At 62.1% G+C, this 27,717-nt stretch overlaps 2 protein-coding genes across 6 annotated transcripts; both read left to right on the top strand.

Annotated features, from left to right (window-relative positions):
* On the top strand, window positions 1-10,023 carry FDXR (ferredoxin reductase). 4 transcript variants are annotated; one of them, XM_082704582.1, is made up of 13 exons: window positions 10-190; window positions 762-880; window positions 958-1,029; window positions 5,722-5,817; window positions 6,023-6,145; window positions 6,294-6,407; window positions 6,777-6,878; window positions 7,644-7,751; window positions 7,996-8,080; window positions 8,217-8,416; window positions 8,498-8,669; window positions 9,286-9,456; window positions 9,590-10,023. In XM_082704582.1, exons 1-13 carry the CDS (start codon window positions 112-114, stop codon window positions 9,718-9,720), a joined length of 1,572 nt encoding a protein of 523 aa, XP_082560708.1. In that variant the 5' UTR covers window positions 10-111; the 3' UTR covers window positions 9,721-10,023. The 4 variants fall into 4 exon arrangements, with proteins under 4 accessions (XP_082560705.1, XP_082560706.1, XP_082560707.1 ...); XM_082704579.1 differs by lacking the exon at window positions 762-880 and having other exon boundaries at window positions 1-190; window positions 932-1,029; XM_082704580.1 differs by lacking the exon at window positions 762-880 and having other exon boundaries at window positions 3-190; window positions 932-1,029; window positions 8,265-8,416.
* Window positions 10,024-10,840: 817 nt separating this feature from the next.
* Window positions 10,841-27,404, top strand: GRIN2C (glutamate ionotropic receptor NMDA type subunit 2C). Of its 2 annotated transcripts, none has more exons than XM_082704578.1 (13): window positions 10,841-11,124; window positions 15,699-16,112; window positions 18,143-18,741; window positions 19,071-19,185; window positions 20,102-20,313; window positions 20,472-20,634; window positions 20,970-21,123; window positions 22,411-22,536; window positions 22,803-23,032; window positions 23,403-23,563; window positions 24,075-24,262; window positions 25,210-25,442; window positions 25,868-27,404. In XM_082704578.1, the coding sequence occupies exons 1-13, from the start codon at window positions 11,062-11,064 to the stop codon at window positions 26,966-26,968; spliced, it is 3,759 nt and encodes a 1,252-aa protein (XP_082560704.1). In that variant the 5' UTR covers window positions 10,841-11,061; the 3' UTR covers window positions 26,969-27,404. The 2 variants fall into 2 exon arrangements, with proteins under 2 accessions (XP_082560704.1, XP_082560703.1); XM_082704577.1 differs by having other exon boundaries at window positions 20,469-20,634.
* The last annotated feature ends 313 nt before the right edge of the window (window positions 27,405-27,717 follow it).

Here is a 27,717-nt window from a genome sequence, read left to right as displayed (position 1 = left end):
GGCGGGGGCCGGTCGGGGGCGGGGCCGGAGGCGCGCGGGGCACCAATACCCCCGCACTGAGCACTGGGCGTCCCCGGGATCCTACCCTCTGGCTGGTTGCTCTTCCCAGCCATGGCTCCGCGTTGCTGGCGCTGGTGGCACTGGTCGGCGTGGCGTCGGACCCGGCCGCCTCCCGCCGGGAGCACTCCGAGTAGGAGCAGGAACCTACCTGTAGGGCTAAACGGCAGCGCGGGGAGGCCGGCGAGGGTCAAGTGTGGGGGCTGGAGCGGAGCTGGGGCAGGGCTGGAGAAGGGCGAGAGGGGGCCAGGGGCGAAACCGGAGGGGCCACTCCTACGGACGAGATTGACGTGGTGTACGGGGGCAGGGGGGAGCCTGTGCGGTCAGATGTGTGTCAACAAAAAGGTAAGGAGAGACCGTGAGGTGCCCAGGTGTGAGACCGGGTGAATGGGGGTTATATGGAGGCCTGGGAGCCGAGAGCGAAGTCTGAGGTAGAACAGGGGTCTGTAGAAAAGACAGGGGTCTATATGAGCACTGCAGCTTTCTGTGGGGAGAGAGAGTGGGCAGAAGAGGTACAATCGGGCATCGTGGGAGGTCCACAATTGGGATCGTTTAGAGGCTGTTGGAAGGACCGGGTATTCTGGCTGGGTGGGAACCCTGGAAGAAAAGTGAAGTACTGTGTAGGGCAGCTTGAGGGGTGATGGGGGTTGTTGAGTGGACATAGGAAATTCATGGGTGAAATCCCAGGCTCTGGATGAAGACAGTCTTTGGGGGTTCAGATGAAGTAATGGATCCTGCAAACGCCAAAGCTTTGGGGAAAAAGAGGAGGAGGGTGCAAATTAGGGTGAAGCTTGGGAAGCTCCAGCTTCTGCCTGAGGCTGCTGTTGGTTTGGGAAGTGCTGATCTCACCTCCATCCCTTCCCTCCCCCACCAGGCTTTCGGCAGCAGTTCTCTACACAGGAGCAGGGACCCCAGATCTGTGTGGTGGGCAGCGGCCCAGCTGGCTTCTATACCACCCAACACCTGCTGAAGGTAAGCTACATTTTCCTGGTTCCCTCTCCCATGATTCACCTGCTGCTCCAATCCTGAGGGCAAGCCCCACCCCCTTCGAGTTTTAAAAGGACTCTTGGATCCTGGATGTGCTGGAAAGGGGCTCCCAGCACATCTAGACTGGACACTCCCTATATGCTTCGTCACCTGCATCCGGGGCTCCCCACTCTGGGTCCTCAGCTATGGAACCAGCGGTCAGTGGGAGATGGCCTGCTCTGCCACCTTGGTCAAGCCCTTCACAGAGTTTATGCAGACCTGCAGATGACTTTGTCCTGCCCCTCATCTTCCCTTCTTCTCTCTTTCCCCTCTGTCCTCAACATCCTGTGTCTTGAGGCTGTCCCCTCTTCTCACGGTTTCCTGTCCCTGGAGCCACCTTGTTGTGCCTTGGCCTCCCCATGCTATGTTGTTCTTTTAGCCTGCCCTCCACCTGCCATTCCTCCCACCCCAAGGCCGGAACCTCAAGGCTTACAGTGTTGGCCTTGCTGGGCAGGGCCCCAAGGCTGCTGGTTACCCTTGAGACTTGGGCAGATCTGGGTGGGAGGGAGGAGGGAGGGGGAACCATGGATGAGAGGGGAAGAGGGAGACCCAGGCTTACTAAGACATGACACAGTGCCCTTGCTTTGGGGGGGACTTGGAGTATCTGTGGAGAGACAGGAGGAAGAATGAATATATTAATTGTACACACATATATGCAGAAACTGAAAAGGGGGGGTAACCAATCGTCCTAATTTGCCTAGGACATGGAGCCAGTGTTAAAGCTGGGAGGGCCTTGGGGAGCCCAGCATGAGGTGGACACTCTGCTGAAAAGTGACACAGCTTCCCAGCAACACAGGTGATAGAGCTCATTCCTGAGATGTGACCAGCATGAGCTGGGTTAGGCACAGTGGGTCAAGAAAGGGTTTCCTGGAGCAGGTGCATTTGAGCTTCGTCGAAGGAGGCCGTGGACTCTGGAGAGGACCTGCCACATGTAGGAGGTCATGCGTGGACAAAAAGATTTGTGATAGAACAGCCCTGGGCCCTGGGATGGAGACCAGGAATCCCACGGGGTCTGGGGAGATCCTGGAGGGCTTTGTATAAGGCACACTTGCGAGCTGAGCCTGAAATTTGGGGAGTGAGGAGAGTGGGCCTCCCAGGCAGGCTTCTCGGTGTCCCCGGTGGGAGGGATGGCCCTGGCCTGCACTCGCTGGCACACACTTGCACGCACTTTCCTTGCACGCGCTGGGGGATGGATAGAGGGGCCCGTCACAGCCCATCCTTGCCCACTGCGAATTCCACGCTACTGGCTGTGCTCCCGAGATAGAAATGTGCACAACGCACATGGGACAGTGGCATTTAGCTGAGCCGGGCGTTGTATGGCATCTCGTCTCCCCATGCCAACCTTTGAAGCAGGTGTCATGACTCTGACTTTGCCAGTGAGGACACTGAGGCTGAGTAACATTGCCCAGGGTCCCCATCTGGACAGGGAAGACGCTAAGATCTGAGTGCAGGCAGTTTGATGGCAGAGCTGCTCTTTCTTTCTTTTTTTTTAAGATTTTATTTATTTATTTGACAGACAGAGATCACAAGTAGGCAGAGAGACAGGCAGAGAGAGAGGAGGAAGCAGGCTCCCCACCGAGCAGAGAGCCGGATGCGGGACTTGATCCCAGGACCCTGAGATCGTGACCTGAGCCGAAGGCAGAGGCCTAACCCACTGAGCCACTCACGCACCCTAAAATGTATTTTCATTGAACTATGGTTGATACACAATGTTACATCAGTTTCAGGTGTTTAATGTAGCGATTCTCCAGGATTCTATATACGAGGCACTTAGGCTCCCCACTAGTGTGGCCCCGTCTGGCACCATAGAGCACTTTTACCATGCCATCGACTATATTCCCTATGCTGTGCCTTTCATCCCTGTGACTTACCTGTTCCATAACTGGAAGCCTGTACCTCCTCCTCCCCCTCCCCCATTTTGCCCAACCCCCCACCCCCTCCTTGCTGGCACCCACCACTCTGTTCTCTGTATTTATGGGTCAGAGCTGCTCTTCAGTACCAGGCGAGGCTCTCCATTCAGCAGTGAGCTATTGGACACTGACTGACATGTTCCAGGCATAGGCTCAACCCTAGGAACGTGGGTACGAGCAGGACAGACATAGCCCCGATGTCCGAGGACATACATGACAGCCTCATGGGGCGTGGCTTGTGGTGTGGAGGGGAACAGGGTTCATCCAGGTACTGAGGCTCTGATAGTGCAAGGTGTAGGCCGTGGTGTACAGGGAGCTGAGCCCAGCTCAGCCTGGAGGAAGAGATGTCCACATTGCTTTCCGAAGGACAGAAGCTGCCAGGTAGACGAGAGGTGGGTGACAGGCAAGAGAGTCCCAGACACAGAGAGCTGCATGGACAAAGGCCCAGAGGGAGGAGAGGGCTCCTTCCGGGACATGTGACGTGGGGAAGAAAGGCTTGTGGGTAAGGGTGGAGGGCTGATGGAGGAGGCAGGTGGGCCCAGATCCAGGGTTCCTTGGAAGCCGCTAACCAGGCTTAGAGGCAGGCAGCGTCCTGTGGTGCTGTCCACTCCTGTCTTTCCAGCAGAGTCCTCTTGGGAGAGTTACCAACGTGCTCAAACTGTTGACTCCAAGGCTGGAACCTGGGAATTAACAGTTTTAAATGAACACTCAGGGGGTCCTGAAGCCCGCTGCTCTGGGTATAGTTGGCTTCACTGAAAGGTTTTAGGCAAGCACCCCATTTTAGACCCGGAGCCCTTTCTGCTTCTAGGGCCGACGGTGGGGTGGGGAGGCAGGGCCCGTGGCTAGGACAGCAACAGAGAGCTGCTGAGGGGGCGATGGGGAGGGGAAGATAGCTGATTGACTCAGGGGAGTCGGGGATGAACCCCAGGTTCTGGCTCTGGCCCCGGATGGATGGGTTGAGACGGAACCCCAGAGCAGGAGGAAGGAGTTTTGGGGCAGTGGGAGTTGACTTGCATCTGGGTGGGTTTGAGGAGTCTGCAGTGTCGTCCAGGGCTGACAGGTTTGGAGGGGGCAGCCCAGCAGGGGAGAGAGTGAAACATCGCATGTCTGCAGGCATCCGAGGTCCTAGGAGGGAGCAGACGGAGCTTCCCCAGGGAAGGTGTCCAGGGGTGCGAGGGGTCCCACACTGAAAGAACCTCAGAGAGTGTTTTCATTAGAAGGGGGCAGAAGGAAAGAAGCCCGAGGAAGAAGAGCCAGAGAGGGAGGGAGCTGAGTTAGGAAAGAACGGGTTCCCTGGAGACAAGGTCAGCCGGGAGAGAGGTCCAGTAAACACGCCAGCAGGCCTAGCATTGCGGAGGTGGCCTTGGACAGGGCAGCGTGACCCGGAGCCATAGCAGGAAACGATGGAAGATCAAGGCGAAAAGCCGCGCTGTGTGTGGCAGGGGCTGCCAGGCCGAGCAGTTTGAACTTTCTCCCTTGGCCGGGAACGTTCACGGGCAAGGCGGTGACGTCCAACAGTAGTAGGAAAGGGCGGCGCTCGGACTGAGCACCCGCAGTGGGTCGGGTGCTGGGCTAAGTGCTTCAGGCCTTGCTCTTTAACGACAAGTTCAGAAACATTCCCTGGGTTGGTCCCTGATGTGTGGGTGCAGCGCCAGTGGCTGTGAAGGAGGGGTTCGGGCGCTACCTGGGGCTGTGGAGCAGGCCCGGAAGGGCGGATGGGTGGTGGGGCCCTGGACTTAGATGCGGGTAGCGGAGTGGAGCACAAGAGGGGATTTAAACAAAGGTGAGTGTGAGCCTTTGTAGGGGTGACTGTAGGGGCGACTGGGGGGCTGGCACGCATTTGGCCTGAGTCCCACAGAGCTGGGGTGTCACCGCAAGAGCCCAGGATGGGGCGAAGGCAGGGCAGTGTCCTATCCATAGAAACCCCAAATCTTGACTCCAGATCTGCGTCTCTCACTGTCCTGACCTTTTGGATGCTTCCCGACGACCCAGAGCAGGGGCTCTTATCTGTCCCAGTGTGCAGAGCAAGAGTCTGAGACCCAGGCAGGTCTTGGGACAGGCCAGGGCCATGTGGCTGGTTGGTGGCAGAGCCAGACCCGACCTCTCTGCCCAGCCTCAACCCCTTGCCTCCCCTGTGACCCCTCTAGGTGCTCCAGAGGGTGGGCGAGGCGGGACCACTGTGTTAGTGAGCTTGTTTTTCCTAAGAGGGAGACTGAGTCATTTCCATACCCCTCAGACCCCCAGGAGCCCTGGCTGTGTGCCCCACCCACGTCCTGGTGGTCCCTTTCCCAACAGGATGGTTCTGGAGACTAGAGCTAGGGGCAGTATGCATTTCAAAGGGCAGTTATCCGCTCGTCAGACTGGCTGGGCATTTCTAGAACTATCAGAGGGTTCTAGGGCAGGGCTGTGTGTCAGGCCTGACCCAAGCAGATGAAGACGTTCCCCTCAAACGACTCCAGGGGCAAGGGAGCTGCCTCCTCCTCCTCAGTGGGCCAGAGTCCTTGCCGACTCGATGGGCCGGCAGTCCCAAGGTCAGGCCTCAGTTACCCGGGCTTCTCTGCCGCCCCACTCCTCAGATGGGCTCTCCAGGCGAATGGGGAGTCGGGGGCCTCTCTTTCTCCTTGTGTCCTCAGCGCCCCGAGCCAAGCTCTCCTGCCATGTCGGGGAAGGGGGGACCCATAGGGCCCCGCCTCTTCCTTCGCCCCACCAGCTGCCACCCTCTCCCCAGCACCATCCCCGGGCCCACGTGGACATCTACGAGAAGCAGCTGGTGCCCTTCGGTCTGGTGCGCTTTGGCGTGGCACCCGACCACCCCGAGGTGAAGGTGGGTCTCTCTGGGCCAGAGGAGGGGTTTGGGGACTTCGGTCAAGGTAAGGACGGAAGGGAGCTTCCTGGCTGCATGGAGTGACCGCAGGCCCTCTGCGCATGGCATGCAGGTTCCCTTCCTGGGGACTCTGGGAGGTGGGGTTGGCACAGGCGAGATCCCCGGAGTGCCCCACCCCTAACCCCTTCCCTTCGGGGCCCGGCAGAATGTCATCAACACCTTCACCCAGACGGCTCGCTCGGACCGCTGTGCCTTCCGTGGCAACGTGGTGGTCGGCAGGGACGTGGCCGTGTCGGAGCTGCAGGCGGCCTACCATGCTGTGGTGCTGGTGAGTGCCAACGGCGGGTGGAAGGTGGCGGGGCAGAGGCCCAAACCTCGGCTGGGGCCCGGGGTGGCGGCTCGGGAGGACTTGGAAGGGGGCCTCCAGGGTCTGCCAGGCCCTTAGCTGGTGCCAAGCCCTTGGGGTCTCTCTTCAGAGCTATGGAGCAGAGGACCATCAGGCCCTGGAAATTCCTGGGGAGGAGCTGCCTGGAGTATTCTCGGCCCGGGCCTTTGTGGGCTGGTACAATGGGCTTCCTGAGAACCGGGAGGTGAGTTCCGGGAGCACTCCCGCTACCTCTTCCTCCCCGCTCCTCAGCCAGGGCCAGGGGCCGATCTTGAGTGCCACGGCTGGGGGGCTGGGGGACTGGGGGACGAGGGAGCCACTGTCCCACCCTGGGAGGCTCCTAGGGAAATGCGATGTGAGACGCCCGGAGGCCTGAGGGGAGGGTCAAGCAGGGGAGGCTTCTGGGAGAAGGTGGGGCTGGGTAGGACAGCAGGGGCATCAGCTGAGGCTCAGGTGGGATGGGCTTTCTGGGTGTGGGGAAGCCTGGGGGCTCAGCTGGTGACTGGGCTGGAGCCGAGATCAGCCTGACTAGGGCCCAGGCTAGGGGAGCCCTACCCAGCCGTCTCCCTACTAGCTGGCACCAGACCTGAGCTGTGACACAGCCGTGATCCTGGGGCAAGGGAACGTGGCTCTGGATGTGGCCCGGATCCTGCTGACCCCCCCTGGGCACCTGGAGGTGAGTGGGCAGGTCAGGGGCTGGAGGGGTGGAGCTGGGGTCACAGCGGGGAGAGGGCACCGCTGCCTGCAGGGTCCACACCTCACCCTCCAAGCTGAGCTCAGTGCCTCTATTTCCCTCTGGTGCCAGGCAGAGGTCTCCTGAAGGGCTGCCCTTGAGCTTGCTTCATACTGTTTCCGCTTTGCTTTCTGCACTCCAGCTACATGGATGGACCTTTGAAAACAACAGCAATTCAGTGTGTACACATCACTCCCTCCGCCCGTTAACCTGTGTTCATCTTTCAGTTCTTGGCTCAGTTGTCGCTTCCTCCAGTACCACCTAAAGAGGTCCATTTCCCTGTAATACCTTCTTCTCATAGATTTGTTTACTTCTCTTCCAAAGCGTGGTGTCACCACTACAATTTTATACTTGTTAATGAATGGTTGACGAGTATCACCATCTCCACCAGATCAGAAGCTCTTTGAGGGCATCACCATGTCTCTTCCGCTTACCGTTGACACCCCACCCCACCCCCACGCCCCTTGCCTAGGGCCTGGTTCTTGCTAAGCACTGAAGAAACACCTGTTGAATGAGGCCCCTGAGCCTGGTTTGCTCCTAGCTGGAGCCCTTTGCAGAACTGGAGGCAGTGCTCCATCTGGCCGCCAGGAGGCGCCGTGGTGCCGTTCCAGGCCGCAGACCTCCCCGCTGAGGGTAGAAACACTGCAGAATGCAAAGGCCCCTTGCCTTGTCAGCGTCTGATGACTTCGCGGCCTCCTTTTGTGCCAGAAAACGGACATCACAGAGGCTGCCCTGGGGGTACTGAGGCAGAGTCGGGTGAAGACGGTGTGGATAGTGGGCCGCCGTGGACCCCTGCAAGTGGCCTTCACCATTAAGGTGCTGGGGCCAGAGGGGGGTCTGTGTCCAAATAGATGGTTTGCCCTGGGGAGGTGTGGCAGGACCGAGCCCCCGGGACGGCTGCTGCCTGGAGCGGAAGAGGGGGGAGCCAGGCAGGGCCCCGGGGCCTGGTGCCTTCTGTGGTAGGTGGCGGTGGTGTCTCCCATCCAGGCTGGGCTCTGGGGTGGGCTTAGAGGGGACCGTGCTCTGGCCCTGAACTCCTCCCCTACCTCCCACCCCCAAGGAGCTTCGGGAGATGATTCAGTTACCGGGAACCCGGCCCATGTTGGATCCTGCGGATTTCTTGGGCCTTCAGGACAGAATCAAGGGTGAGGGGCCCTGACCTGGCCCCCTAGGTCACCGGGGAGGGGATGGTCTAGGTCAGAGAGGGCATGGGGGAGCGCTTCGGGGGAGAGGGCTGTAATCTGGGGACAGGCCTGCCTGAGCCCTTCTCACTGCTGACAGAGCTCCCCCGCCAGAGGAAGCGGCTGACAGAACTTCTGCTTCGAACAGCCACGGAGAAGCCAGGGGCGGAGGAGGCTGCCCGCCAAGCATCGGCCGCCCGCACCTGGGGCCTCCGCTTCTTCCGAAGCCCCCAGCAGGTGCTGCCCTCACCAGATGGGCGACGGGTAGCTGGCATCCGCCTGGCGGTCACCAGACTGGAGGTGAGTCTCGCGTGCCCCAGTGACACCCCCTTCTCAAGTCTCCCCACCCCAGCCTGGTGTGGCCTACACTCTCCTCAACAGGGTGTTGGTGAGGCTGCCCGCGCAGCGCCCACGGGAGACACGGAGGACCTCCCTTGTGGGCTGGTACTGAGCAGTGTTGGGTACAAGAGCCGTCCCATCGACCCCAACGTGCCCTTTGACCCCAAACTTGGGGTCATCCCCAATATGGAAGGCCGGGTTCTAGGCGTGCCAGGTGAGAGGGTGCAGGGAGGCTGGGCAGCAAACTGTCATCGGGGATGGAGGGGCTGGCGTCTCCTCTTTGTTCATTCGGCCGGTGACACACACTAGGAAGCTGCTTGGAGCCAGGCCCTGTACCCGGACCCCGTCCTGGGGCCCAGCTACCCTCCCTGTGGCTGGAGCTGGGAGGGATGGCCCCCGACGGGCCGACAGGCCACGTGTCGTGCAGTTGAGGGGTCTGCTCGGAGTGCGCGGGGCTGGGGTTGGAGATCACACGGCGGCCCCTGTCCTCAGGGATGCTCCGGTCTGATTAGACACCCACATGCCTGCCTCCTTATTCATCCTGTTCGCGGTTCGAAGGGCCTGCTGAGACTGCAGGCGGGGCAGGACCCATCCCCCACCCTCGGGGAGCCCCTAGGCGACAGCAAGATGGAAGGGGAAGGGGTGTTATGGTAGGAACAGGCTGAGAGGGGTCTGGGACGCTGGGCCGGGAGCCACAATGGGCCCAGGTGACTCAGGGCTGCCGGGAGGACTTGGAATGTGCGGATGCGTGTGCATGTGTGCATATGCACGTGTGTGTAAACTGGGGGACTCGGGCTGGCCTTTCCTGACCCTGCGCTGTCCCCTGCCAGGACTCTACTGCAGCGGCTGGGTGAAGCGGGGGCCCACAGGGGTCATTGCCACTACCATGACTGACAGCTTCCTCACCGGCCAGATGCTGCTGCAGGACCTGAAGGCGGGGCTGCTGCCATCTGGTCCCCGGCCTGGCTACGCGGCCATCGAGGCCCTGCTCAGCAGCCGAGGTCTGGGCCCTGTGTGAGCTCTTGGGAGGCGTGGAGGGCAGACCTAGGCCTTTGCACTGTTGGGAGGGGGTGCTCCGGGCTGGGGGCGGAAGAGGAGGAGGGGAGGCAGTGACTCATCTTTCCTGTGCCACAGGGGTCCAGCCTGTCTCTTTCTCGGACTGGGAGAAGCTGGATGCCGAGGAGGTGTCCCGGGGCAAGGGTGCTGGGAAGCCCAGGGAGAAGCTGCTGGATCCTCAGGAGATGCTGCGGCTGCTGGGGCGCTGAGCCTATATCCCAGCCTGGCTGGCAGGGAGAGAAGGCACGCTGTGCCCGGGCGAGGGCCTGGGTCAGTCAGCGGGACTCTGTGCCATGGCTGTGTCACCTGCCCACCCTGGCACCTGATCTTGGCTGCCTCTTTTCCAGGGGCCTCTGAGCACTTGCTCCTGGTGGAGGGCTGCCCCTGGCAGAGATAACCTTAGGGATGGGTGGAGGTGCGGGCTGACTCTCCCCCCTCCCACCTCTCTCGTCTCAGACTGCAGAGGGTCTCCAGGTCAGGAACAGGCTGGAAATAAAACAGCTATAATGGAAGGCCAGTGGTTGATGTGCGGCTTCTTTTGGGGCTCGGGGTCACCTTCCAGCCACAGCTCCCCTCCGGTCACCAGGTGGCGCTGCAGAGCCAGCTCCCTGCTCGGGGGCCTCTTGGGGGCTTCAGCGGGGTTGGCAGCCAGGCCTGGAACCCACTGTCCCTCTCTGGGCTTGGCTCTCCTGCTGCCGCCTGCCTGCCTGCCTTCTGTTCCCACGGCAGGCATCCTGGGACCCCTGCCCGCCTGCTCTGCTGGCTTTTCGGCCCAGTTCCCTTTCTGGTTAGCCCTCAGTAGAAGCAAAACTAGAAGAGAAAAGCAGGAGTGAGGAGTCTGGGCAGTGGCTTGCCCGGGACCCCAGGCCTCTGGTATGGGTCTTCCCTACCTCTGTCCACTCCCAGGGCCTTCCCATCTCTTGGTTTCCAGCCACATGGACAAGCCTTTAAAAAACAGTACCTCGGTCTTTAGTGCTTTGCAGTTTACAAGGCGACTACACGGTCTTTTAGGCCAGTCCCAAGAGGCTGGTGTCACTTTAGAGACTGAGGGATCCTCGGAATTAACTGGCCCAAGGTCACACAGCTCGTGAGCTGTGGGCTCGAACCCAGGGCTCCAGCCAGGCTGCGGGTTTCCCCCAGGCAGCACTTGGCCCCGAGTGTCGGGTGTGGAGACACAGTCCTGGAGAAGGGAGATGGGACCCCGGGCGTCCCGCGCGCGGGCAGGCGAGGAGGGGCCTGGAGCGGCGGGGAGCGGGCGGCGGGGCGGGCCGGGGCGGGGCGGAGGCGGCGGGCCCCGGTGGGGCGGGCCCGCGCGGGCGGCGGCGAGCGCTCCGCCACAGCCGGCAGCCGAGCCCTGGGAGCCGGAGGCGCGCGGTGCAGCCCAGCCTGGGACGGAGCCCGGCGACGAGCGGACCCCGGGAGGGCGCGGGGACGGGGCCGGGCCAGCCCGCTAGGCCGCGCCACGGACCCGGGCCCCGCGTTGCCCGGGCTCCGGTGCCCGCCGAGCTAGGACGAAGCGCGCCAGCGCGCGGGCGCCGAGGCGCCGGGACATGCAGCGCGCGGGAGGCGGCCGGCGCGGGCTCTCGGCGCGGGCGCAGCGCCCCTTCCCCCCGGTGAGTGGCGGGTGGCGAGCGGGGGACGCCAACTTCGCCGCCAACTTGGGGCTGGGCTCGGGCGCCGCGCGGGCAAGGACGGCGGAGACAGACGCGGACTCCCGGGGACAGTCTGGCTGGCGCGCGGAGCCTGAGGAGGGGGCGGCCGGGCACCCGGACCCTCGGGGACCGGGCCTGGGGTTCGGACCCGGGCGGGCGGAGGGGAGGGGAGGCGGGGAGGCCGAGGTGACAGGCGCGCGGCGGACGCGAGGGAAGGACGCGGGGTGAGGCGCCCAAGACGTTTGTCTCCCGGGTCGCCGAGCCCTCCAGCTCCTCCTTCTCGGGGCGTCGCGGCGCCGCGGGGGAAGGGGCGGTGCGGGGACGCGGGAGTCTGGGCCGCCGGCCCCCGCAACTGTTGCTGCTGGAAGCCGCCGGGGCGGGGAGCTGGGTCGGGGGCCGGGGGCCGCCACTGCGCGAAGGGGGCTGGAGAGGGCCTGGGCAGAGAGGACGAAAGGGGGCTGTCGGCGGCTCCGGGAGCGCGGCCCCCCGCTTTCCCGAGGTCTGCGGGGCACCTGCCGCGCGCCTCTCCCTTGACACCCCCGCCCCTTCCCGCGCGGCGAGTCCCCTCGACCTTTCTCCGCCACCCCCACCCCCAGCTCTCCTTCTCCCGCTCCTCTGCGCGGCAAAACGCTCCGTCCTCTGACCTCAGGGAATCAGCGCGGGCTTCACGGGGTGGTGGGGTCTGGCCGAGTACCGACCCAGCGCCCGGCGGACCCGGGCTCCGAGGGCGCAAAGGGACGGTTGGACGAAGAGGACCGTGGGGGAACCGTGAGCCCCGGAGCGCTGGGCCCTGGCTGTCGCGCCAGCGGGTGCTCAGGTCTCCCGGGGCTTCGACGAGGATCCCCGACGGCGGGGAAGGGAAAGCCGGAGCCTCCTGCTGCGGAAGGCGTTTCGTGCCCAGGCCTTAGGAGGGCAGGGCCAGGGACTTGTGAAGGCAAGGCACCAGGCAGCCAGAAAACCCCCAAGGGTGCGCCCCAGGACGCATAGGAAGGTCCTTCTGGGTGAGCGAAGCGGGGATCCCAGCTTTTTTGGGCGGAGTTTTTTGACACTCTCACCACCCTGGGTCCCAGCCTTGCTCACCCGGCGGGACTTCTGGCTCAGTCCCCCAGCCCTCCCGTGGTGGTACCGCCCTGGCTCAGTCTCCGACCCCAGGCCTCAGGGAAATCAAGGAAGGCTCATGTGCTCTATCTTGCTGCTCGTCTAGTTTCTGGCTGCGCCAGTCCGTTTCAAGTCTGCTCCTAAACTCCGAACTAAGAATTTGGATAGGAGCGTGAAGGGGACTCGATGGACTGGAAACCAGATTTCTGGGTTCGCCCCAAGGTCTGGTACCCCGCCCACAGACCGGCCGGCCTGGCAAGCTCCGTCCTCCACCGCCAACAACCTGCGCGGCTTGCGATGAGTGGTTTGGGGGGCCTAGGATCCCGCGACACCTGCGGGGAGGGGGTGGGGTGTAGCAGCGCGGTTGGGGGCGCGAACGTGGTGCCCAGTTTGGCCGCCAGGAGGCGTGGCACGGGTCCGGGAGCCCGGAGTCGCCGCCGCCGCCGCCGCCGCCGCCGCCGCCGCATCGCGAGTGTCCTTGAGCCGCGGGTGACGGTGGCTCTCGCCGCTCGCGCCCCGTCCTCCCGCGGGGGGAGCCTGATGCCACGTTCCCTATGAATTATTTATCGCCGGCCTAAAAATACCCCGAACTTCACAGCCCGAGTGTAAGAGATTCCTGCCAAGGGGAGGGGGCGGGGCGCCCCCCGGGGGGCCGGGGTGGAATCAGCGGGGAGGGGGTGAGTTAATCTTGGAGGGAGACTTTGGTGCCGGCGCCAGTGGGAGCGAGATGCAGTGGCGGTCTACTTCCCTGACGCTTGGGTTCGGAATTTAGCTCAGCAAAAGTCGGAGGGAAGGAAACCCGACGGCAGAGTAGAGGCCGCTTGCCAAAGGGCAGTGGGCACAACCGGCAGAGCAGCCCAGGTCCCCCTGCTCCCCTGAAGCAGAGCAGCTGGTGGGCGGGGCCCCTTCCTGGGGCCAAAGCTCCTGGCCTGGGAGAGGGGGGAGCCACTAGTGTCTGGGATGTGAGTGCGCATGTGCGCACATGGGGGGTGGGGAGCCTGCCTGGGAATGGGGGTGAGGGGCTGAGTGTCGGCTAGAAGAGCCCTAAGCACATGCCGGTGCTCACTGAGCTCAAGGTGATGCCAAAGGTTTCAGAGGAATGACCGTTGCGACTGTCCCAGTGTTCATTTACTTAGCCCATTAGTGAAAGGTGGGAGACCGCGAGAGAGTGGGGACATAGATGCCCAACACTGAAGCGGCATAGCGGGGTGCTTCCCTGCCCAGGAGAGGTAGGGGAGACAATGGGTTGGTGTCCCGGTGTTTATGGGGGGCCTTAGTTATGGGATCAAGGTGTCTGGACTTCCTCTGCGGGCACCCTGGAGCAGCTGTGCTGTGTCGGGAGGGGTGGAGAGGCCAGGACAATGTTTCAGACCAGGGGGGTGGGAGGGGGAGTGAGGTGGATGGGAGGTGGAACAGGTTGGGGCGCCAAGGCTGGGGTATGACCTTCCTGCCTTGTGGGGGAGGCTAGATGTCCTGTGGTGACAAGACTCTGGGCTCTGAATCTCTTTGAACCTGCCCTTTGCCCTCTGAAGCTCAGAGAGCCTTGCCGGATGGGGCCCCTCCCTCCAAGGTATTGTGTGATCACTCCTGGTGAGAGGCACGACCCGCCTTCTCAGCCCGAAGCCCGAAGCCCGAGGACACCTTCCCATCAAGGGAATCTCTGGGGTGGTGCCCCCTTGGAGCCAGGGGTGGGCATGGCTCCTACCTCTGGAGTCATGTTGTCTAAAAGAAGCAACATGAGGGGCGCCTGGGTGGCTCAGTGGGTGAAAGAAGCAACATGAGAGCTGCAGGCGTCATTGTAAATTTTCCAGTGGCGACATTAGAAAGGGTAAAAAAAAAACACAGGTGAAATTAGTTCTAGTGGTATATTTTGTTTAACTCAGTGTATGTAAACTGTTATTCAACATGTCACCAATATAAAGAATATACATGAAATGCTTTATATTCTTTTTTTCACACTCAGTCTTCCATATCCACCATGTATTTGACACTGACCTCGAACCTTTGTTCAGATGAACCGCATTTCCGGTGCCCACAGTCACCTGTGACTGGCAGCTGCTGTTCTGGACGGCACAGACGTGGAGCTCAGAGCTGGGAGGCAGAGATGAGGCAGACTTGGGGCTGTCCCCAGAGGCAGGGAACCTACCGGGAGTGGGCTGTGGGCAGAGATGGGCACAGAAAGTTCTGGGAGAGGGAGAAGAAAGCACAGCAGTGCCCTTTGCAGGTGTAACTTGAGGTCCCTGATTGGTAGAAGCTGAGGTGTCCTGTGGCCTGGCATGGTTTAGGTTCCAGTCCCAGACTCACACATGTCTCTGGGCTTATAGTCTAGGTCGGCGTACTAGGAAACCGTACATGGTGAGGTGGGGACAGGGGGAGATTTCAAGGCCCCCCGAAGTGAGCATTCATTCCCTCCCCTGCCAAAAATGCTGTCTTCTCAGCCCAGATTAAACCAGGTTCACCCTGGTCACCCTTTGGCTCTCTCCCGTTCAGAGGTTTCGCTGGGGCTGTGATGAAGATGGAGAAGGTGGCGTAGCTGTGGCCGGTGGCCAGCTGGGAGGGAGCGCTGCATCAGTGGGCAGCACTCACCGGCTTGGCTGTTGGTTCCAATCCAAAGCCATGATGTTTATTTAGCGGGGATACACGTCACGCCCTTGGGTTAGGTCAAAAAAATCTTGCCCAGTGGCGATGGACTGGGGAGGCAGCTCATGTGGGTTTCAGGGTTTCAGGAGACCCTGAACCCCGACCAAGTCCGTGGTATTGCACTCCTGTGGAATGGTTGCTCCTAGTTGAGGCCACAGAGGAAAGGTGGTCTGGTGGCCGGGAAGAGGGGTCTCTGTGCCACGCAGGGTCACACAGAGCAGGGTCCTCTGGATGTTAGGTTTGGTTTAGGATGGAGAATATGGAAGTAGGGCATGGAGCGTCACAGAAGCTGCCTTCCTTCCCCTGGATGTGGGGCTGTCGCCGCTAAGACGAGGACGCTGACAGCAGTGGGCAGCCTCTTTGCCGCTGTGAGGTACGTCTCGTGATTATTGCAAGAAAACCTACTTAAGTGACGTCGTCAGGATCACACAGCTAATAAGTGACACAGCTGGGACTTGAACTCAGGTCTGACTCAAATCTACGGACTTGGACACCAGACTAACCTTTTCAGGTCTGGCCTTTCCAGTCAAGCATGTTGTTCAGCAGCAGAAGGGAAGTAATAAGCACCGGTGGGGGCGCAGCATCCTTCCAGCCCCTACCCCTCCAGGCTGCGCTGGGGACACTCAGCTAACCTGTCTCTTCTTCTTTCTCTGTGTCTGGCTGTCCCTCCCTCTCTGGGCTTCTTTGTGGAGGGAGATTTTCCCCTCTTTTCTTTCCCTCCGGGTGTGTGTCTCTGACTCTGGCTTCCACCTCCTGTCTGCGCTCATCTTTTCTTTGTGGTCCCGCTCTCCCTGCAGGACGCCGCAGTGGACATGGGTGGCGCTCTGGGGCCGGCCCTGCTGCTCACCTCACTCCTCGGGGCCTGGGCAGGGCTGGGCCCGGGGCAGGGTGAGCAAGCCGTGACAGTGGCCGTGGTGTTCGGCAGCTCGGGGCCACCACACGCCCAAGTTCGCACCCGCCTCACCTCCCAGAGCTTCATGGACCTGCCTCTGGAGATCCAGCCGCTCACCGTGGGCGTCAACAACACCAACCCCAGCAGCCTCCTCACCCAGATCTGCGGGCTCCTCGGGGCGGCGCGCGTCCACGGCATTGTCTTTGAGGACAACGTGGGCACCGAGGCCGTGGCGCAGATCCTGGACTTCATCTCCTCCCAGACCCATGTGCCTATCCTCAGCATCAGTGGGGGCTCGGCTGTGGTCCTCACCCCCAAGGTGCCTGTCCAAACTCATGTCCTCTCACCCCATGGGCCGGGAGCCAGGCTGGGGCTGCGGGAGTGGGGCTGAGGCTGGTGCAGGGAGAGACTTAGGTTCTGGGCCGCTGGGAAAGGGAGGTGGGGGCTGAGGGTGTGACATGGGCGAGCTGTGGGAATGCTGTTCCCATGTTCTAGAAGATAAACGTTCTGGGCTGCCTTCACATTGTGTCTGGATGAGGGGGTGTGGGTGGAGAGCTCATCTCTGGCTTTGGTGGGCAACCCTGGTCCCACTTCTCTGATCTCTGCTTCTCCGGCCTTCCTCGGTCAAGCTCCAGACCCAGCAGCAGAGGGGCAGGCTGGGCAGAGAAGCTGATACAGTTGACCGGCAGGGAGACCATCCCGTGGCAGGTCACCGTCCCAGGCATGGTGAAGGCGCGCCCTCGCAGAGTTTGCATCCTGTGGGGAGAAAGTTCCAAACGCACATTCGTCTTCAGTCTCAGCTATCACCAGTGATCTAAAGGAAAAACAGGATGCCGGGAGGGTCGAAGAGGGCCCCCATTTGGGTAGGGGGCTGGTCAGAGAAGGTTTCTTTAGAAATCATATTGAAGGCATGGAGGATGAGAGAGAGTTGGCACGTTGTGTGGGGGTTGGGGAAGTGGGGACAGTGCTCCGGCCCGAGTCATCTGGTGGTGTGATGGCAGCCAGGTGGAAGGAGCTGGAGTTCTTGAGAGGAGGTTGGAGAGGAAGGTGAGATCCTGAGCACACAGGAAGATACTTGGTTTTTATCCTAAGTAATGGGGTGAGGGGTGCAAGATGATGCCGAGGGGAGAGACTGATCTGGTTTGCCTTTCTTTTATGATTACTTTTTATTATGGAGAAATTTGAGCCTACATAGGAGAGTATAATGACCTCAGGAACCATCCAGCCTCTGCCAACCCCACCCTGCCCCACCCTTGCGTCACCGACTCCCCCCTCTTCTGTGTCATTGTGAGGCAAAATCTTATTGTCCCATCCGGAAGTACTTCTCTGTATATCTCTGATAAGAGCTTAAAAACGAAACCGCCATCCATGATCTCATCTAAAAAACAAAATTCCTTAACGCCATCAACTACCCAGGCAGTGTTCAAGTTTCCCCCACTGTTTCACAAACATCTGAATGCTTATTCTGAAATGCATTTGCTTGAAATCAAGAAACAAATCCGGTTTCCACTAGTGATTGGCTGATGCCGCTTCGGAGCCTCCATCTGTAGGCTCCTCCTGCATCTCTCTTTCTCTTGCAATTTGTTTGTTGGAGGAACTGGGTTACTTGTCCTGTAGGGTTGTCCTGGATTTGCTTTTTAAAAAGATTGGGACAGTCGTAGTGTGGTGAAATCCTGGGAGCCTGCAGGGTCAGCAGGGAGACCACAGTTGGGGGCCGGGGGCATGGATTGTGTTAGCTCAGGCTCCAGCCGGCAGTGCCCTCTGCATTTGTGATGGTGGAGATGGTGGAGAGGAGGAACTTTCTCATCCCCAGGGCTCCGTGGAGGATGCTGTTTCCCCAGTTACCTTTGGACCGGACAGTAACTCTCAGCATGGTGGTTCTCTGCCTTAACAGGGTTTTAGAAAAATACAGACGCGCAGGGTCCCATCTCTGAGGTTCTGATTCAGCGGGTCTGAGGCAGCGCTTCCCAAACTGGCGGGCTCAAGAATCGCCTGAAAAGCTTGTTAAAATACAGATTCTTGGGCTCCATCCCCAGATTCTGATCCCAGGTGTGCGATGCGCCTGAGAATTTGCATTTCCAACAAGCTCCGCGGGGGCAGCGGACGCCGCGGGTCTTGGGTCCAGCATTGCTCGGGTGGGGGGCCGCTCGAGAGGCTTTAAAAGCCCTTCAGGTGATTCTAACGGGCAGCAGGGGTTAGGAACCACGTCGGGGGCGGGAGGCAGGTGTTGCGGCACAGGGGCTCGCGGGACGAGCCGAGTCTCGGTCGGGACAGAGGGCGGGAACGGCAGTTGGGGCGGGGCGCGCCGCCCCCGCCCCGACTCAGGCCCCGCCCCCGCCCCGCCCCCAGGACCCGGGCTCCGCCTTCCTGCAGCTGGGCGTGTCCCTGGAGCAGCAGCTGCAGGTGCTGTTCAAGGTGCTGGAGGAGTACGACTGGAGCGCGTTCGCCGTGATCACCAGCCTGCACCCGGGGCACGCGCTCTTCCTGGAGGGGGTGCGCGCCGTGGCCGACGCCAGCTACCTGAGCTGGCGGCTGCTGGACGTGCTCACGCTGGAGCTGGGCCCGGGCGGGCAGCGCGCGCACATCCAGCGCCTGCTGCGCCAGATCGACGCCCCGGTGCTGGTGGCCTACTGCTCGCGCGAGGAGGCCGAGGTGCTCTTCGCCGAGGCGGCGCAGGCCGGTCTGGTGGGGCCCGGACACGTGTGGCTGGTGCCCAGCCTGGCGCTGGGCAGCACCGACGCGCCCCCCGCCGCCTTCCCCGTGGGCCTCATCAGCGTCGTCACCGAGAGCTGGCGCCTCAGCCTCCGCCAGAAGGTTCGCGACGGCGTGGCCATCCTGGCCCTGGGCGCCCACAGCTACCAGCGGCAGCATGGTGCCCTGCCCTCCCCGGCTGGGGACTGCCGTGGCCACCCTGGGCCTGTCAGCCCTGCCCGGGAGGCCTTCTACAGGTGGGCACCTGCCGAGGGCATGGGAGGGGGCACAGTGCTTCCAGGGACCTGGGCTGCACTGAGCTTGGGTTGGCTGGCCACACCTCCCACTAGCTGTGTGCCCCGGGGCCAAGTTACCTCACCTCTCTGAGCTTAGTTTCCACAACTGAAAAAGAAAGCCAGGTGTGAGGCTGTGTGGGGGATCGGGGAGGGCGTGTGTCAATACAGGAATAAGGTCACAGTCAGTGACACCTGGTGGTGGTGATGGCGGTGAGGTAGAAGGTGGGGGAGGGGGCCTCTGGTCCTAGGCAGGGCTGCAGGGACACCCTGGTTTCTCTCCCCCACCGCAGGCACCTACTAAATGTCACCTGGGAGGGCCGAGACTTCTCCTTCAGCCCGGGTGGGTACCTGGTCCAGCCCACCATGGTTGTGATCGCCCTCAACCGCCACCGCCTCTGGGAGATGGTGAGAAGGGGGTGAGCCTGGGGTTCCTTGGTATCCTCTCACTTTGTCCCCAGCCCCTCTTGTCCCACAGCTGAGCAGAGGGTCCCTTCTGTCCTTCAGGCTGAGGCATCTGCACTGCATCAGGGTGGGTGAGGACCCTTGGCTCAGGGCTCCCACGGACCCTCACCTCCCTCCACCATAGAACCTGTCAAGGGCTCAGCACCTAGTCCTGCCCCTGAGGGACTCACCCACAGCTGTGCTGGCCAGACAGACATGTGAACAAATAGAATTCGGGGAGATCAGTGCTTGAGGACAGATAAGTGCAAAGCGTTATGAGGGTACAGAGAAGGGCCAAAAATCAGTTCTACCTTCCAAGCAGAGAGCTGGGGAAGGATTTGAAGAATTTGGGACATTTGGGCTGTGCCCTGGAGGGTTGAGTGGCAGCCCATCAGGAAGGGAGACTAGCCTGGTGTATGTAGACAGAAGGGCAGAAGGGTTTGAGGCATTTTTAAGTGATGGTTTTGGGGTGTGGCGGCTGAGGAGGAAGAGTGGGGTGAAAGTGGTCAGGTGGACATGAGTGGGGAAGGCCTTGAGTACTGGGGGGAAGGACTTTATACTGAGGTCAGGGTCGGGGGAGTGGGGAGAGACAGGCTCAGGTCTGGGCTCCAGGATGTTGCTGCAGACCAGCAGCATTTTGGAGTCTAGATTGTAAAAGTGCAAGGACCGGAGGCTGGGAGGGGGCTGCAGGGAGCCCTCCCTTCTGGTCCATGACCAGCGCCTTGACCCAACTCTCCTGCTCCCCCAGTGCTCCTGCCCCGGATGTCCCTAGGTTAGGGAGGGGGATTCTTGGCCCTGGCAGGGCCCATCAGAGGCCCCACCTAGAGGGTGGGGAGATTTGGGCTGGAGGTCCCTGGCTGAAGCTGGTCACCCTTTGCAGGTGGGGCGCTGGGACCATGGCGTCCTCCACATGAAGTACCCGGTGTGGCCTCGCTATAGCGCGTCTCTCCAGCCTGTTGTGGACAGCCGGCACCTGACAGTGGCCACGCTGGAAGAGCGGCCCTTTGTCATTGTGGAGAGCCCTGACCCCGGCACGGGCGGCTGTGTGCCCAACACTGTGCCTTGCCGCAGGCAGAACAACCAAACCTTCAGGTCCGCGAGAATGTGCGGGAAGGCCCCGTGTGAGCTGTGTGCTGCCGCGCGATGGCAGCCGTGTGTGGTTTGTGCTTGGGTGAGGGGGGTTGGGGGCCATCTGCCAAACCGGGAGGAGCTGCGGGCTCTGACTTCTGGTGGTCTCTTGGTGGCAGCAGCGGTGACACAGCCCCCTACACCAAGCTTTGCTGTAAGGGTTTCTGCATTGACATCCTCAAGAAGCTGGCCAAGGTGGTCAAGTTCTCCTATGACCTGTACCTGGTGACCAATGGCAAGCATGGCAAGAGGGTTCGGGGCGTGTGGAACGGCATGATCGGGGAGGTAGGCCCGCCCCGAGGTCTACCTGAGCCCACCCCCCCTGCTGGCTCGCCACCCCAGGCCCCACATATTGCTCAGCCACTGCCTTGTTCCTGTGCTGGGGGTCAGTCAGGGCGGGGCCTGGGCCCAGCTTCCTGGTCCCAGCTCGCAGGGAAGACGGGGTGTCACCAGTAATGTTCCCTGGGCTGGCCAGTACTTCTAGCGGAGCTCTGAGGACCCCAGATGGGACCAGCCGACTCAAGCCTGGGGGTGCTGGCAGGGTGGCTGGGGGAGGCTGGGGAGGGTGCTCCAGCCGGTGAGCCACGTCCTTCAACCCGGTCCGGCGCCCGTGGCCCCAGGTGTACTACAAGCGGGCAGACATGGCCATCGGCTCCCTCACCATCAACGAGGAGCGCTCCGAGATCGTGGACTTCTCTGTGCCCTTCGTGGAGACGGGCATCAGCGTGATGGTGGCCCGCAGCAACGGCACCGTCTCCCCGTCGGCCTTCCTGGGTGCGCCTCGGGGTGGGCAGGGAGGGCTCCGGGCTCTGAGGGGGATGCCTGGGAACAGGAAGATTGGGGCGGGCCTCAGGGGGTCAGCGCGGCGGTGGGTGCCTGAGGCTGCAGGAGCGTTAGGGCGCAGAGGGAAGAGGTGAAGCCCGTGTTCCATTCTGAGCCCGAGTGTCCGGTGAGGAGGGTGGGGGGCCATTGTGAGGGGGCAGGAAAGCTGGGAAGGCAGGCTGGCTTCGGGAGGCGCCTCCTGGGTAGGACACGCTGGGGAGAAGCTCCACAGGGAGCGGGAGGAGCCGCCCCAGAGAGTGGGAAGTGGTGCTAGTGTGTGGCTTAGTGGGAATTCAGCCTTTGTACCAAGACTCACACGAGCTGCTGGGGATGCAGCCATGGTCCTGGCTCACCAAGGGCCCTGTCAGAGGTAGTGGGACTTGCAGTGTGAGGTTTGCAGAGAGCCACGAGGACAGGCAAGCCAGGAGCAGAGAGAATCCCTGTCCTGATGCATGATTTTGAGCAAGTCACCGAAGCTCTCTGAGCAGGGCTCCTCAGCCGCACACAGAGGATAACAGACCCCACCCTGCAGGACGGGCATTGCATCAGGGCACCTGCTTACGGCAGTGACGCCTCCTTGCCCAGGGAGACTGAACCCATCGAGCAGACTTGTCGGAGCAGCTCAGCTGGGCTGGGGCTCAACTGGGGCTCCCCGGCCCTGTCAGGAGGATCAAGAGTGAGATTTGATCTCAAAGACCCTGATTCCAGGCAGAACCAGCAGCTCGTCCACGCTGGGCCAGGCAGGGCACGTCCAGACCAGGAGTGTAGTTAGCAGTGCTGGCAGGCGAGGGCAGAGAGGGAATGAGAAAATGCCTTGGGCAAGCAGCCCGTGGTGGCTCCGCTCTGTGGCATCGGGCCAGGTGGGGAGGAGGAGGGGGAGGAGAATGGGGGATGGAGCAGGTTACAGGCCTCGCAGGCTGGGGAATGGGAAGGGAGGGGAGAGCCCGCGGGGTGTAAAGTCTCTTTTTGTAAAGGAAGTTGTGGATGGGAGTGGGAGGCAGGGAAGTTTCGTGGGGTGATGGGATCCTGTCCCAGGGCAGAGAGGAGAGGAGAGCCTGACCTCCCTCTGTGCGGGTGTTCTCTCCTGGGCTCTGCTGCTCTGAGAGTCAGAGACCCCTTGGCTCAGTCCTCGGGGCTGATGGCCCCCCACTCTGATGGGCACCTGCCTGCACCCGGTGCTCTGGCTCTGGGTGGGAGGGATGGTAGCGAGGCCTCTGAGCCGCCTCGCTCTGTTCCCAGAGCCCTACAGCCCTTCCGTGTGGGTGATGATGTTCGTTATGTGTCTCACTGTGGTGGCCATCACAGTCTTCATGTTTGAGTACTTCAGCCCGGTCAGCTACAACCAGAACCTCACCAGTGGCAAGAGTAAGCTCTCAGCCGGACCTGGGAGGGGGGCGCCATGGGGTTGGGATGGAGGGGTGGGGCTCAGGGCTGCAAGGGCCCCCTGCAGAGAAGGCTGGATCTTGGGGGAGGTCTCTGGCTTGTGGTCAACCAGCAGGGGCCAATCAGATACATGAAAAAGAGAAACAAGGTGGGTTGGGTCGCCCTGGAGTGGGGATGGCTGGGGTTGGGGCCCCCCCCAGGACAGAGTGAAGACCCGAGTCCCTCTGTGCTCACCCTCTCACTCCCAGAGTCTGGGGGCCCGTCCTTCACCATCGGCAAGTCTGTGTGGCTGCTGTGGGCGCTGGTCTTCAACAACTCGGTGCCCATCGAGAACCCCCGAGGCACCACCAGCAAGATCATGGTCCTAGTCTGGGCCTTCTTTGCTGTCATCTTCCTCGCCAGCTACACCGCCAACCTTGCTGCCTTCATGATCCAGGAGCAATACATTGACACTGTGTCCGGCCTCAGTGATAAGAAGGTCCTGGGGCCGCCACTAGCAGAGGGCAGGGGCTGCCGGGAAAGGGGGGTGTCTGGGACCCAGGAGGGGAACCTGAAATGGAGCAGGGAGCAGGAGGGAGTTGGGAGCCTGGTGAGGAGAGGCTGGGGCATGAGGTGTGTGGGTGGAGAGCTCAGGTCCACTGAGTGACTTTGGGTAAGTCTCTTTTTGACCTGGCCTCAGTGTTGCCCTGTGTAAAACACAGGGGTGGCCTGGACAGTTTCTTGGGCTCTTGTGCCCTCATTAAGCAGGTGCAAACCCCAGGGCTAGGCCTAGGGGACAGGGTCGGGGAGGGTTGATGCCTGCAAGGCTGGACGGAGGGTGATGAATGGCGCCTGCCCTCTGCCCACAGTTTCAGCGGCCTCAAGATCAGTACCCACCCTTCCGCTTTGGCACGGTGCCCAATGGCAGCACGGAGCGGAACATCCGCAGCAACTACCGAGACATGCACACCCACATGGTCAAGTTCAACCAGCGGTCGGTGGAAGACGCCCTGACCAGCCTCAAGATGGGGTGGGTCCTCCGCTCTGCACCCACCCTCTGACTTCTCTACCCATATGTCTCCCTGATGGCCAGCCTCAGCTCTGGTCCTTCCTAAGAGATGCAAGGTGGGGACATTGAGGCTGGGGTGTCCTGAAGGATTCCTGGGGAAGGGGGTAGGGAGGTCTTGGGACAGAGTAAACTTTCAAGCAAAACTGGATGCCCACTGTGTGGCCGAGAGATGCAGCTGAGGTCTTGACCAGGGTTCAGCCTTGGCCTGAGGTGGTGGTTGTGACCTTCTTACGGTCCTAGGGGCATGGAGGGGCCGGGAAGAGAGGGCCTGTCCTCTGGGGGTAGAGGAGCGTAGGTGGGGCCCCTGAGCTATGGAGAGGGCTCTTTTCTGTATCCAGGACCCAGGAGAACCAGAGAAGGCTCTTCCCACCCATCCCTCCTGGTCAGTGCCCAACAGGCTCCTATGGCCCAGCTCATTGTCAGGCCCCAGGTTTGGTGTCCCCACCTCACATGACCCCTGACCTGTCCCCAGGAAGCTGGACGCCTTCATCTATGATGCTGCTGTCCTCAACTACATGGCGGGCAAGGACGAGGGCTGCAAGCTGGTCACCATTGGCTCTGGCAAGGTCTTTGCTACCACTGGCTATGGCATCGCCATGCAGAAGGACTCCCACTGGAAACGGGCCATAGACTTGGCGCTCCTGCAGTTCTTGGGGGATGGTGGGTGCTGCTGCTGGGGGCTTGGGGCCCTGGGTGGGCCATGGAAGCTGAGGCGGGGACAGCTGCCTGATGGCTGGTCAGCATCTCCATTACTGGTCTCTGAGTTCCAGGGCCTGTGGGCAGGAAGAGGTCTCTGGGAGTGAGAGCTGGGCCTGTGGGTGGGGGTATCTGGAGGGACTGCCTGAAGACCTGGGGAAGGGGTGGGCTTGCCAGGAGGGCGTGGACAATAGGACTACACAAGAGGCTCGGAAGGGCAGGAAGACAGGAGGAAGCTCAGGCCACACGCTGGGGCTATGGGAGGAGGCTCAGATCCTTTCATTTTTCTCTAGACCCCTCTCAACCATTTCCATCTTGAGATCACCTAGGGTAGAGCCAGGGGCCTGCCCAGTCCCAGAGCTGGGGCCCAGGCTTGCCTTGGTACCAGCGGCTCACACGTGTAAGCAGTCCACAACCTGTGGACCTGTTCAGTCCACTGTTCAGTCCAGCTGAAGCTGCCCCCAAACCCAGAGGCTTCAGTGGCATAAGATAAAGTTTTCCATCAGTATCACAGAATGAGAATGATGGGAATGAAGGTGCTGTGGCGTCCTCAGGAACCTAGGCCTTTCGTCTCTGTGCGCCCAGCTCTGTGCCTGGCATGGAGATACCCAATAAGTTTCACCTGGAAGTGAATGATAACATCGACCCAGTCAGCAAACTCTTCCTGGGTCTGTGGCAGGGCGGGGGAGTGGGGGTGGGCATGGCAAAGGCAAATCTCACCTACCCCAGCCCCCCACTGTGCTTTCCTTTCTTCCTGCTCATTGACAGCCCCCAACCCCCACCTCCCTCCTTCTGCCCCCCGCTGGGCTAGATCCCTGGTTGGTCCTGCAAGGGGGGGGGGCACCCTGGTGAGCCCTGGGAGGGTCTTTCCTGAGCCGGGCGTGTCCCCCTGCCATCCCCACCCTTGCCAGGGGAGACCCAGAAGCTGGAGACAGTGTGGCTCTCAGGGATCTGCCAGAACGAGAAGAACGAGGTGATGAGCAGTAAGCTGGACATCGACAACATGGCCGGCGTCTTCTACATGCTGCTGGTGGCCATGGGGCTGGCCCTGCTGGTCTTTGCCTGGGAGCACCTGGTCTACTGGAAACTGCGCCACTCCGTGCCCAGCACACCTCGGCTGGACTTCCTGCTGGCCTTCAGCAGGGTGGGTGGCGCCACCCCGCCCCAGGCAGGCCCCTGCTTTAGGGGCACCCACCCAGTTAAGGCAGAGCTGGCCACAGCCCCACTTACCGATGTAAAAACCGAGGGTCTGCCAGCATCACACAGCAGATGAGAAGCAGAACCGCTCTGCCGCAGGCGGGGCAGGATCTCGGAGCCCGGCTGACCGGGTCCGAACCCTCACTGCTATTGACAAGCTGTGTGCCTTTCGGAGGAGAACCTCTTGGAGCCTCAAGCTGCTCCTGGGCAATTGCGCTCACAGTGGCCCAGTGCCAGGCGCAGAGGAGGTGCTGAACAAATGTTAGTTGCTTCCTAGAACTTAGGGACGACTGGGCTGGTGCTTGGACCGGAAGGTGGGCGGTCCCCGAGCGGGGCTGGCCGCTCACGGCTGTCTCTTCCCCGGCTACCCAGGGCATCTACAGCTGCTTCAGCGGGGTGCAGAGCCTGGCCAGCCCCGCGCGGCCCCCCAGCCCGGACCTGACCGCCGGCTCGGCCCAGGCCAGCGTGCTCAAAATGCTGCAGGCGGCACGCGACATGGTGACCACGGCGGGCGTGAGCAGCTCCCTGGACCGCGCCGCGCGCACCATCGAGAGTTGGGGAAGCGGCCGCCGCGCGCCCCCGTCGCCCGCTTGCCCCGGCCCGCGGCCGCCCACCCCCGGCCCGTCCCCCGAGCCCAGCCCCACGGGCTGGGGACCGGCAGGCGGGGGCCGCGCCGCGCCGGGGCGCAGAGCCCCGCAGCCCCCGGGCCGCCCCCCGACGCCCAGGCCGTCGCTGCCCGACGTCTCCTGGGTGTCGGGCTGGGCCGCTCGGGAGACGCGGCGGCAGTTGCCGGCCGGGCGCGGCGGGCGGCTCCTTTCGGGCTCCGAGCGACGCGCGCTTCCAGAGCGCCCCCTGTCCCCGCAGCGCTGCCACTACAGCTCCTTCCCTCGAGCCGACCGGTCTGGGCGCCCCTTCCTCCCGCTCTTCCCGGAGGTCCCCGAGCCGGAGGACCTGCCGCTACTCGGGCCGGAGCAGCTGGCTCGGCGGGAGGCCCTGCTACGCGCGGCCTGGGCCCGGGGCTACCGCCCGCGCCACGCTTCCCTGCCCAGCTCGGTGGCGGAGGCCTTCGCCTGGCCCAGGTCTCTGCCCGCGGGGTGCGGCCGCCCGGCCTGCGCGCACTTGGCGCAGGCGCCGGCGATGCGGCTGCCGTCCTACCGGGAGGCCTGCCAGGAGGGCGTGTGGGCCAGGGTCCCCGCCTGGCCGCACAGACAGCACGCCTGCCTGCACGCCCACGCCCACCTGCCGCTTTGCTGGGGGGCCGTGTGCCCCCCTCTGCCCCCCTGTGCCAGCCACAGCCCCTGGCTCACTGGGGCCTGGGGGCCTCCGGGGCACAGGGGCAGGACCCTGGGGCTGAGCACAGGCTACAGGGACAGTGCGGGGCTGGAAGAGGTCAGCAGGGTGGCCTGTGGGACACACGGCTTCCCTGGACCTTGTACCTGGAGGCGGATCTCCAGCTTAGAGTCAGAAGTGTGAGGCGTCAACCACGGTGGTTCCTGGTCAGCTGGATTGTCTGCCTGGCGCTGTCAGGGTTAATGGGGCAGGTGACGTGGACTTTTCTGGCTTCTGCCTTGAAATCCTGGCTGTGGGCCCCCAGCGACAGATGTCTTCCACGGTCGGTTCGGTGACCTCGGCAGTCTCAGGTCCTGGCGTGGGCGGGAGGACTCTTGCTGTTCTCACATGCAAAGCCCTTCCCACCTGTCCTGGAATCACCAGGAGCAGTGGGCTCTCCCTGACCCGCCCGTAGCTGTTCTTGGTCCTGATTGCTGGGGGCCTGCTGTGGGGGAGCATGGAGACTGGAACCCCAGGGTTGGGGCAGGGCTGTCCCATTCCTTGCTCTCCCTGTCCGGAGTTTCTTCTCAGAGCATCTGGGGGCATTAAACAAATCTTTTACAACCCACTGGTCCTGGCTGCCTCATTCGGCCTCCCTGCAGGGGGCGCACCACAGCCTGCAGGCAATAGGAGCACACTGGGGGTGTCCCAGGCAGGGTGTCTGCCTAGGGAAGGTGAGCAGCTCCCTCTGGAGGAGTATCTGGGAGAGGAGGCCGTGGGTGGGCTCCGGGCAGCAGAAGCCACTTGGTATTCAGTGGCAGCTCCGAATGGCCCTGGAGCTGGATGTGACAAATGTGCTCAGTGTGGGGGCTCAGGTGGCGATGGACACAGTTCATCCTTCAATCTCCTTGAAGAGAGGCTCATGCCAGGGGCTGTGGGTGTCCTGCCTTGCC

This window comes from Mustela nivalis, assembly GCF_964662115.1.
Source record: "Mustela nivalis genome assembly, chromosome: 17".
Taxonomy (NCBI): domain Eukaryota; kingdom Metazoa; phylum Chordata; class Mammalia; order Carnivora; family Mustelidae; genus Mustela; species Mustela nivalis.
Note: the sequence above shows the minus strand (reverse complement) of the source record. Positions and strands in the feature narration are given on the sequence as shown.